Source organism: Dipodomys merriami, unplaced genomic scaffold, assembly GCF_024711535.1.
Source record: "Dipodomys merriami isolate MVZ:Mamm:240054 unplaced genomic scaffold, mDipMer1.0.p SCAF_19, whole genome shotgun sequence".
Lineage (NCBI taxonomy): Eukaryota > Metazoa > Chordata > Mammalia > Rodentia > Heteromyidae > Dipodomys > Dipodomys merriami.
The window spans coordinates 28,763,362-28,774,899 of NW_027203270.1; the positions used below are offsets into that span (position 1 = coordinate 28,763,362).

The following is an 11,538-nucleotide window of genomic DNA, read 5'->3' on the forward strand; positions in this document are numbered from 1 at the left end:
CCAGGGAAGGGTGCAGTACCCGCCCAAGATCAGCCTCACCCCCGGTCCCCCAAGACCGAAACGCTGGCAGAGGGGACAGTTGCGGATATTGGGACCCTGAGGTGACTCAGCCGTGCCCGTCATCGGGAGCCTGGCGTGAGAGGCCGAGCGTGCCCCGCCTGGCGCAGCCGGCCCGACGCCCACCTGCTCCGGCACAGCGGCCTCCTTCTGCGCCTCTCGGGCAGCCGCGTCACCGACGCAGCGAGCACGTCCTGGGCTATTTATAGGCCGAGGGGAGCGCGGTGGAGCACGAGGCGGGCTGCGTGGGGGTGCCAGGGCACCGTGGCGCTGCCAGGCTGCAGAGGGGGAGGGGCCTTCTCTCCTGACAAGTGTCCCCCTCCCTTTCCTGGGTCCCAGAACCCACCCTCGGCGTTAGGAAGGGCAGGAGGGGCCAGACTTTGAGTCCCTGTCCTTGAGCTTTCTTTGGGGCTCTTCACCCAGAGAAGTACCTAAAAATTGGATGTGTGTGTGTGTGTGTGTGTGTGTGTGTGTGTGTGTGTGTGTGTGTGTGTGTGTGAAGAGGAGGGCAGCCCTCTCCCTTTCTATGATCCCTGTCTGTGGGAGTAGAAGAAGGAAATAAAAAAAGGAGGGGGGTCACTCACCTAGATTGAAGGCTCAGAGCTGGACACTGGTGGCTCATGCCTACAATCCTAGTTAAGGAGGGCGAGATCTGAGGATTGCAGTGCAAAGACAGCCACGGCAAGAAATTCCAGGAGACTTGTATCTCCAATTAGTCATCAAAACTGGAAGTAGAGCTGTGGTGGGTCGAGAGGCACAGCACCAGCCTTGAGCAGAAACAGCTAAAGGATCACACCTAAGCTGTGAGTTCAAGCCTCAGTCCTGGGGCAGGAAAAAAAAGGAGACTCTCATAGAGAGGGGAACTCAGATAAAGACATCTGCTGTACCAAAAGGAGCAGGCCCCAGGCTGGGAAGGTGGCTCCATGGTAGAGCGTTTGCCTTGCATGCCTGAGGCCCTGGGTTCAATTCCTCAGCACCACATAAGCAAAAAGAAAAAAGCCAGAAGTGGTGCTATGGCTCAAGTGGTAGAGCACTAGCCTTGAGCTGAAGAGCTGAGGGACAGTGCCCAGGCCCAGAGTTCAGGCCCCACATCCGGACCCCCCCCCCCAAAAAAAAAGCATGCCCCAAACTTCCAGTGTTTTATTTCTCTCCATGATTCCATAGGGAAAGCCTTGCTGAACCCCCTCCACAGATGAAAATACTGAGGCATAAAAATGGTAAGTGGTTTTTTCATCCAAGGCTAAGACCAATCTGCCCTTTTCAAACACAAGGACGTTGAGGCCCAGAGCCAGTAATGACTTATCACAGAGTAAATCAATGGTCACTGTTTTTGTTTTTTGGTGCTAGTCCTGGGACTTGAACTGAGAGCTTCACTTTATTGCTCAGCTTTTCTGTTTATGATTGGTACTCTACCCTTTTTTTTTTTTTTTTTACTAGTTAATTGGAGATTAAGAATCTCACAGACTTTCTTCCTGCCCAGGCTGGCTTGGAATCACAATTCTCAGATCTCAGCCTCCTAAGTAGTTAGGATTACAGGCCTAAGGCACAGGTGCCTGGCAATGACTGTCAATAGAAACCACTTTTTCCCTTCAATTCAACTGTTGTCCTGACCCTAGTCCTTCAATGCCTTAAATCACCAAGATGGAACTAGAGACAGGGCTCCAGGGATGGATCTCCCACCTCACTGGAAACAGCAAAACTCTTGTAGCCACGCCTCTGCTCGCCCAGAGTCTGCCACTAGCCGGCAGCTGGTCTGGACCCTCCTCCTCCCCAGCCTGTTTGCTGCACTGCTGAGCACAGCAGCTTTTTCTGGTGGCTGACAGCATGTTCCTAGCCTAAGGGCTGGGAACAGCTGGTATCCCCATAGTAGCCCCTGCTGCCTGCCTCTGTGCCTACTCTTAGGGATTTGGACCCACAACAGCATTGGCCTAAAGCAGAGAATGTCCAGGAACCCTCTGGTAGGGCATCTACCATTTGTCTCTGCTCTCTGACCTACAGTTGCCCTTCACCCTCACCCCAGCCTGATTTTCACCTCATTTGCTGGCAATATGCTGGGTAAGTGATACTCTGACTCAGGTAGAGGTGCAAAAAAGAGAGTCTGGGAGCCAGACAAGGGACAGAGACAGATAGTGAGGTAGAGCAAGGCATAGGAAGCCCCTCCATGCACCCCCACCCATCTTTTGTATGTGTGCCAATACTAGGGCTTGAACTCAGCTAAACTCTCACTTGGCTTTTTTCTTCAAGGAATCCTCAGATCTCAGTATCCTGAGTAGCTAGTATAACAGGCGTGAGCCACCAGCGCTCGGTTCCCACCTGTCCTAGCCTGCTCCTTTCAACTCCTTTGGCCTTCTTCATCCCATTGCCACCCAGGGCTTGAATCAGCTATAGGACCTGCTGAAGGAATGCCTCTGGGGATGTCTAGCCTGTCTCTTGTCCCTGTCTCAGCTACAGAAAGGAGGCCAAAGTTCCTCATAGCCCTTTCTTAGCTCACAGCCCAACTGCATGCCTTCACAGTGTCCGCTCTGAGTCACACCCTCCCACAGCTGGTGACCCAGAGCTGGACTCAGGTGATACTAGTTGGGAGGCAACACAAATTCTGGTGAGTCATTGGCTCATCAGGGCCTCATTTCCTCATTGAGATATAAGTTGGGCTTGTTCAAAGAGTGTCTCTTGGTGGACAGTGAACCCCTTGGAAAAGTATATGAGTTATGAGGTCAGTTGTAGGCTTTTGAAAAGATACACCTTTTTTGGGGGTGGGGGGAGTTGTGTACTGGAGATAGAATACAGAGCCTTGTTTGTACTAAGCATACACTCTACCATTGAGCTGTACCCCTAGCCCCAGGTACATCCTTTAACTGGATCTTCATGAAGCTCTAAGCTCTAGAAGAGATGCCCCTATATAGTTCTTTCTGTTTGAGGCTTCCTGGGATTTGACCACTCCCCACCCCCATCCAAAGCACTGCTCTAGAAAGGGGTTGGAGGCCCATATGGCTTACTTAGGGTGTTAGCCAACCAGTAGTAGGTAAGGTTCAGAAAAGTAACATGGGGCTAGGGTGTAGGTAGCAGTGATAGAACTCTTGCCTAACATGTATGGAAGAAGAAGAGTGACTCAAAGCTTCTGAGAGGCATATCTCTCAACACAGCCCATCCTAAACCTTCCAAAAAATAACAAAAAACCCAATCAGCTAATGAACCAAACAAAAAGCCCCAGAGAGGACTGTGTACACCCATAGTGACCTGTGAGTGAATAGCACCATCTCCTGGCCCAGGGTGGAACTGGCCATAAGCTCAGGGCCTATGAATGGTCCAGTGCTTGGAGTACCTTGTTCTCTACTGAAGATGGGGTGGGCTGGTCTCCAACACCCTTTCTCTCTAATTCAAACCTGGCAAAGACATTTCCCCACATCGAGATGCTATTTGGCTATGGCCTTTCCCCTTCTGGGCCTCAATGTTTCCACTTAGGAAGGCAAAGATTTAGAGCAAGAGCCCATGGATAAAGAGCACACAGGGCCAGGCGCTGGCGGCTCACACTTGTAATACTAGCTACTGAGGCTGAGATCTGAGGATCATGGTTCAAAGCCAGCCCGGGCAGAAAAGTCTCTGAGACTCTTATCTCCAATTAACCACTAGAAAACCGGAAGTGGTGCTGTGGCTCAAGCGGTAGAGTGCTCGCCTTGAGCTGAGGGACAGCACCCAGGCCCAGAGTTCAAGCTCCACAAACGGGAAGGGGGTGGGGGGTGGAGGAGCACACAGGCTGCTCTAGTGGACAAGGGAGTTCCTTGCCTGATGCCCATGGGTGGTAGTGTGGGTGGATTCTTTGGATGTTTTAAGTCTAGGCTTCCCAGTCTTCTCCACCTGGATAGGGATTATGGAGCTGAGGAGTCTGCTAGTCCCAATGCCACTTCAGACCTGTCTATTCCATGTACCCTGTACATGTCAGAATACTGCTGCTGGTTATTCTAAGCATTCCCAGAAGATGGGGAGCAGGGAGGTAACCAGGAAGGGCATACACATGATCAAGATGTGCTTTATTATACTAAGCAAGTGCCCCTTGGCCCAACTTTCTCCCCAAAGTCAGTCCAAGTTATAACACTCACATGTAGCTGCCTGAGACCTCTTCTACAAAATATATGGCCCTTATTGCCACTCAGCTACTCTTCCTCTCCCCGTCCCTACCCTGATTGGTTTGTGTCTTATACTTCCAAGGCTTGGAGGCTTACGCTCGTGACTGCTTTCACCTTCAGTGTCTACTCCACTCCTATTTCAGGCTCTGTAAAACTTATAGATCCACAAGTGGAAATGGTGACCTTACTTCAGTATGGAATCAATGGAAGTTGATGTAATGTACTTACAAGTTCTTGGCTCACAAAGCAGATTTTTATTGAAAATATTATTGGCAGTTGTCACTACCAGTTAAGTGGGGAAAATAAAACCACTTCCTGCTAACAGCAAAAAAAATTCATTAAGCAGACATAAATTAAGCAACTATGAGACTGACATGCCTGTATTCTGATTCCTGCTGGAGGTCTTAGTGACCAACAAGTTGGTCATAAACTAGGGTAAAGATTGAACTCAGGTAAAGACACTGGTGGCCTGTCTGTAATCCTAGCTACTTGGGAGCTAGAAAACAGAGAAGGTGGTGGTCCAAGACCATCCAGAGCAAGTTTTAAGAATCATCTTGACTGGGCGCTGGTGGCTCACACCAGCTACTCAAGAGGCTGAGATCTGAAGACCTCAGTTCAAAGCCAGCCAAGGCAGGAAATGTCATGACACTCATTTTCAATAAACCACTCAGAAAACTGAAAGTGTGGCACTGCGACTCAAAAGGTAGTGCTCACCTTGAGATGAAGAACTCAGGGACAGCACCCAGGCCCAGAGTTCAAAAACAAAACAAAAAATCCAAAGCAGCTCAGGCAGGAAAGTCTGTGAGACTCTTATCTCCAATTAACTACCACAAAACCAGAAGTGACACTGTGGCTCAACTAGTAAAAGGGCTTGCCTTCAAGGGATAGCACCCAGGCTGAGTTCAAGCCCAGGACTGAAAAAAAATTTATCTCAACAGAAAAAGCTAGGCAATAGTGGTACACAAATGTTATGCCAGACACAAAGGAAGCATAATAGGGAACTGTGATCTAGCCCAAAAATCATTTCATCTTAACAATCAGGGTTGGAGGTAATAATTAGGGATCAGTAGTATATGTAGCACCTGGATAGTAACTCAAACCCCAGCATGACCAAAAACAAGGTGGGGGGAAAAAAACCTTTTAGTAAGAAACAAGTTTGTAAGATGGGTTGCTTAAGTAAGAACACCTTAATAAATTATACCTGTTTAGACATCTTAAGTAGTCCATTTCTGGATGAGTACAGTAATAATCCCCCACTGTCTAGGAGAACCCTAGAACAGTAGATTTCAAGTGTAGGCCTTAGAGTGCAGTTAAGAAGCACACTTTTGGGGGGGAGGGTGGGAAGGGACGTGAAGGGTAAACAAAAGGAGGAGGCTGCAATGCTTGGTAAGAAATGTACGCATTATCCTGCCCATGTAATTGTAACCCCTCTGTACAGTATGTTCACAAATAAAATAAAATATAAAAAAAAAGCACACTTTTTCTAGGCACCATTTAGAAAGTGTTGTATTCATCCTCCTGTCCCCTAGTGCTAGGACTGTAGGTGTATACAACCATGATGGGCCAGAGGGTATTCCGAGCATTGTTATTTTGGAGGATTGGGCTAAACGGCCAATCTTTGCCTACCTCCCAAGATGGCCCTGCATCCCAGTAAGGCAAGACCAAAGATATCTCTCTTGCAGTTGAAGTCAAAAGGAAATGGACTAATTGGGAAAAGACTACCGCGCAAGCCTGGTATGGCTAGCTCTGAAGATGAAATCAGCTCTGAATACTCATTAAAGCCAGAAATTTTGCAACCAGTAGAGAGGAAACAAGATAAAGGCTTGTTTTATTTCAACGATTGATCTGTGTAATCAGAGGCCACTATGTACAGACATGAGAGGGAAGCTTCATTTCTTGGTCTCTTCCTCCTTAGATAGAGTCTTGATGATCTCTTCCTTCTTGGCCTGAAGACGCTCCTCACGACGCTTCCGGGCTTCCTTGGTCTTAGATCTGCGAGCCTCAGCCTGGTCACTGAGAGAGAAAAAAGATGGTTAGTTTGGAAAGACCTGCTGGAGAAGCTGAAGTATAACCTTAGACTTCAACTTACGCCAGGAGTTTCTTGCGGGCCTTGTCTGCCTTCAGCTTGTGGATGTGTTCCATGAGAATGCGCTTGTTTTTGAACACGTTCCCCTTAACCTTCAGGTATAGGCTGTGATACCTGCAAGGCACAACAATGACATCAGAAGTGGGCTTCTGTGGACTTCTCCATCCCAGGCCACTAAGCTTAAACGTTTATTTTGTATCACATTTACCAAACTCAGACTTTTAGTACAGTTCCTAAACTTAAAGATTTTGATTTGCAAATAAATTCAATCTTAGGTTAGTCGAAGGGCATACACAAGAGTGGGGATGACAAAGAAAAACAGACCTTGGAAAGGCCCCATTCCCAAGGCCACTGAGACAGAGCTCTGTGCAAAAAGTGAATCATTAAGGAAACGAATGGGTCTTAGTTGGAGGGTAAGCTCACATGTGGCGGTCAATCTTCTTAGATTCACGGTATCTCCTCAGCAGCCTTCGCAGAATCCTCATCCTCCTCATCCAGGTCACCTTCTCTGGCATGCGAGCGTTGGCTGTACCCTTTCGCTTCCCTGTAGGGAAAGGAGTCAGAAATATTATCTGATGTTAATTAGACCCCTTGAAGCTTCAGTTACTGAAGCTACCTGAAGGGTCCACAATGAACCTGTAGTCTCATTTAAGCAGTCTCATTTTACAGATGCTGATTCTAAGTATTTAGCTTCTTTCACTTACTGAAAAAAAATTTTTTTTTTTTTGGTCAGTCGTGGGGCTTGAACTGTGGGCCTGGGCGTTGTCCCTCAGCTCTTCAGCTCAAGGTGGGCGCTCTACCACTTGAGCTACAGCGCCACTTCCAGTTTTCTGGTGGTTTATTGGAGATAGGAGTCTCACGGTCTCTCCTGCCCGGGCTGGCTTTGAACCGCGATCCTCAGATCTCAGCCTCCTGAGTAGCTAGGATTACAGGCGTGAGCCACCAGTGCCCGGCTTGAAAAATATTTTGACAATACTTGAGTTCAGGCCCCACGACCGGACCAAAAAATAAATAAATAAATAAAAATAATTTCCTTGGGTTTTAGGAAACATAGGCAACTTAAAAGTTTTCTTCTGGAGTTGGGGGCCAGTGGTTCATACCTGTAATCTCAGCTACCAACCCAGGAGGCAAAGATCTGAGGATCAGAGTTCAAAACCGATTCAGACAAGAAAGTCTATGAAACTCTTATTCCCAGTTACACCAAAAACCGAAGTGGAACTGTGGCTTAAATAATAGTGTGCTAGCCTGGGGTGGGTGGGAGATAGGAAAGGTAGGTGGGAAACAAAGGAGGAGGCAACAATGCTTGATAAAAAAATCTACTCATTATCTTGCCCATGTAATTGTAACCCCTGGGTACCGTATTTTCACAGGTTAAAAAAAAAAGAGAACAAAAAGAACAACAAAAAAAATCACGATAAAGACATATAAAACTCACAAACAAAAAAAGTGTTAGCTATAAGGCAAGAAGTTCAGGGATAGGCCCTGAGTTCAAGCTCCAGGACCAGAACCAAAAATAAAGATAACATTTCAGAGATAGGGTCTTACTACATAGCTCAGGCTGGCCTCAAACTAGATCTTTCTCTGAAGTCTCCTTCCTAGTGCTGAGATCAATTACAGATTGTATACCACCACACTGGACCCACACCAGGGTAGCACAATAAGCTGGAAGTGATCTTCATTCTTCTGAAACTATCCTGACATTACAAAGTAGTTTCATAAAACCATTGTTCAAGTACCCAGTTCAGCATAACACAGGGACTTTACCAAGAATATTGTCAATTCCAATATGTTCATATGAATACAAACAACACAATCGAATACCATGGCCAAGTGATAAGAAAAGAACACAACACAAAACAGATCCCGAATGTACTTGTTTGAGTTTTAATTTTGCTGGGGGTCAAACCCAGGACTCTAGCTCCTAGCTATGCCCCCCATCTTGTACACTTTAAGTCATAGGCAGAAATAAAAATCATGCTTACCTATACCCATATGTCTACCCTTTCGGCGAGCCAAGGTGTTTTTCCGGCATCGAGCCCGGGAGTGGACAGTCACAGGCTTGCGAATGATCAGCCCATCTTTGATCAGCTTCCGGATCTGCTGACCTGGGAAAGCACAGTAACATAATCATTGAGTGGAGACCCTATAGTCTGAAAAAATCTTGAAATTTACTCTTTGCTTTTTAAAACTTTATTGGGAACGTGTGGCTGCCTATAATCCTAGCAACTCAGGAGGCTGAGATCTGAGGGTCATGGTTCAAAGGTTTATGAGATTCCACTATCTCCAACAAACTACTCCTAACAAGACAGAAGTGGAAATGTGGCTCAAATGGTGGACCATTAGCCCTGAGGAAGAAGAAAAAAAAGGCTCAGAGACAGCGCCCAGTTAAAACTCAAGGACTGAAGGGGTGGGGGAACCTTTACTAGAGTTTGAACTCAAGGACCCATGTTAGAGGCAGACAGGCCTCCTACCACTTGAGTCACAACCTCACAACCTCCAACTTGATTCCTTGCCTTTTAATAAATGTCTTAAATGTTTTCGAGTACACTTAAAAGATCATCCTTGATATAATGTAAAGCAGGAGCCTTAGAGCAATTTATAGGACTGCTATCTGTTTAACTGCTATGAATAATCAATCATAGGCCAACAGGCCTGTTTATTGAGTGACTGCATTAACTTCCACTCTATCCTTCAGGAATCCTCTGATAGTTCTGTATTTTGAGTAACATTTTTCGACAGGTCACTTTGGTTGTGAGCTTAGGTTTGTACATGTAATTGATGTTTAACAAGGCAAGAGGTAAATGGATAAGAGCCAGAGAACAAAAATACTCACGAGAGTTGGCATTGGCGATTTCATTGGTCTCATTGGGGTCCAACCAGACCTTCTTTTTGCCACAACGGAGGACACTAGAGGCAAGCCTCTTCTGCAGCCGGAGCATACTGGGACACAAAAGGTTCCCTATTAAGCCCTGAAGTCACTCGGTACTCAAGAATGGGTTTCCCAAACAGAACTCTACCTTCCCAAGTATTTCAATACGGTAAAAGTTTACAAATAAGTAAAACATCAAGACACACACATAAGTCTAAGTGCACTTCCTCCTAAGGGCAAATAAATCTCCAAAAACAAAATCGAAATCATCGTTAAAGCCCCGGACGGTGTTAGCATGTCACATTGGAAGATTTGAAAATCCAATTAAACCTTGAACCTCAAATCTGTTTTTAACTCTGTTAAAAGTAGTACGGGAGCGGTGGTGTTTATCCCCTCTCTGGTATTCGGCTGAGTTTTAGTGCGATCGACTTAGGAAGGCAGATTCCTTTGCTTTCTGGCCTCGTAACTAAGTTTTGTCACGGTCGTAAACTACAACTGATCATCCTTAAGAGGTGGAAGGCGTTCAGAAGCTACGCGTCGCCTCACCCCGGGCGTGAGGCCTGCGCGAGGCCGGTCCCACGTCACATGGTAGCAGACAATCTGCTCGGCTCTGGGAGCGCCCAGGGAGCCGGGGATGAGGGGCGGGGGGAGCCGACTGCCTAATCCCCATCGCCGGCTCTGTTCTACCCGGGAGTCGCCGTCGCGGCGCTGCCACGAGCGGGACGCAGCGGCCGCCGGGACGGGCCTTTCCGGGTCTCGGTTCCCGCGACTCTGCCCACCCCCAGCTCCTACGGGCCGGGGCCTAGTGTGCTCCTTCTACCCCAAGTTCTCGGACCCGCCGGTTCGGAGTTGCCCGCATCTCCTCTTCTCTATACTGGACCATGATACTCGGCCCCGCCAACCCCTTCTGTCTCGGGTCAATTCAGAACAGAGCCCCGCGCACCCTCACCTCATGGCTGCGGCCGCAGCAGCGAAAGGAAAGAACTCGCTCCGGATTGGCTTCTCCCATTATCTGTGAAGGGGAGAGCCCAAATCCATCCCCATTTGTGTTCTCATTCCCCTCTGAAACTTTCATCCTCTGAAACCACCCCCACACTCATATCCTTCCTAGTGACCTGGGATAATAGGAACCTAGTATCCGAAATCGGCTTTAAACTTAAAAACGTAGAAAATATACCCCTTCCGTAAGACAAAGTGGTATAGCCCGACTTCCCAGTACACATGCGCAGTAAGGATATTTGATCACGTGGGTAGTGGACGGCCGGAAGTCACGCTCGATGGCGCAGGCAGAGGGAGGAGTTTGGTTCCCAGGGCCTAGCCGAATAGTTTAAATTCATCCTTCTGTGGAAGGTTGTTGTGTTAGATTAAAGGTGGTGAACGAAGCAAGAGAGAATAATGAGAGATATCAAATAAAGGTAACTTTTTATTTACGTGAGAGCTCCTGGAGCACAAACTATCACCAAAAGACTACGTTTCTGTGCCACTTGTTAGATCCTTAGATGCCGGGTGCCTGAATTGCCTCCTCTGTAAAGTGGACTTTAATTCTAATATTTGTGTTACATGAAGTAAGCTTTGCAAAAGAAAACATTAAGACAGCAGGCTTTTTGTATATGCCAATCCTGGGGCTTGAACTCGGGGCCTGATTGATGTCCCTGAACTCCTGTAGCTCAAACTAGCACTCTTACCACCGGAGCCACAGCTCTATTTCCAGCTTTTTCTGTGATTAATGGGGGATAAAGAGCCTCACCGACTTCTTCCTCCGGCTGGCATTGAACCGCAATCTTCAGAATGCAGCATGCACAGAACCTAGCAAGTAGCACACACCTCAGAAACACTGCACTGACTGGATAAATGTCGAAAATCAAGGGGAAAAAATTAAATGGCTTTGGATGACCCAAGCAAAACACCAGAGGGAGTGTTTTGGGTTTAAGAATCATAAGGAGCAAGGCGCTGGTAGCTCACACCTGTAATCCTAGCTACTTAGGAGGCTGAGATCTGAGGATGGGGGTTCAAAGTCAGCCCAGGCAGGAAAGTCCCTGAGACTCTTATCTCCAATTAACCACCAGAAAACCGGAAGTGGCACTGTGGATCAGGTGGTAGAGTGCTCGCCTTGAGCTGAAGAGCTGAGGGACAGAGCCCAGGCCCCAAAGTTCAAGCTCCATGACTGACCAAAAAAAAAAAAAAAAAAATCATATGGGAAACCCAAGGCCAAGTGGATCATGCCTGTAATCATAGCTATTCAGAAGGCTAAGATTTTTTTTTAACTTTTAAATTGTTATTATAAAGGTGATATACAGAGAGGTTATAGTTACATAAGTCAGGTAAAGAGTACATTTATCCTGAGGCTTGAACTCTGGGCCTGGGCACTATCCATGAGCTTCTTTTGATCAAAGCTAGTGCTC

At 47.2% G+C, this 11,538-nt stretch overlaps 1 protein-coding gene across 1 annotated transcript; it reads right to left on the reverse strand.

The window, feature by feature from the left end:
- Positions 1-5,981: 5,981 nt before the first annotated feature.
- Positions 5,982-10,154, reverse strand: Rpl19 (ribosomal protein L19). The gene is made up of 6 exons (XM_070028147.1): positions 10,086-10,154; positions 9,101-9,207; positions 8,250-8,372; positions 6,691-6,811; positions 6,271-6,381; positions 5,982-6,194 (listed from the first exon to the last, which is right to left on the reverse strand). Exons 1-6 carry the CDS (start codon positions 10,088-10,090, stop codon positions 6,071-6,073), a joined length of 591 nt encoding a protein of 196 aa, XP_069884248.1. The 5' UTR covers positions 10,091-10,154; the 3' UTR covers positions 5,982-6,070.
- Between the last annotated feature and the right edge of the window lie 1,384 nt (positions 10,155-11,538).

Coding starts and splice junctions, on each gene's coding strand:
- Rpl19 (XM_070028147.1), bottom strand. Junction 8,373..9,100: donor AATCGCCAATGCCAACTCTC/GTGAGTATTTTT, acceptor GTGCTTTCCCAG/GTCAGCAGATCCGGAAGCTG. Junction 6,812..8,249: donor GGGTAGACATATGGGTATAG/GTAAGCATGATT, acceptor CTTTCCCTACAG/GGAAGCGAAAGGGTACAGCC.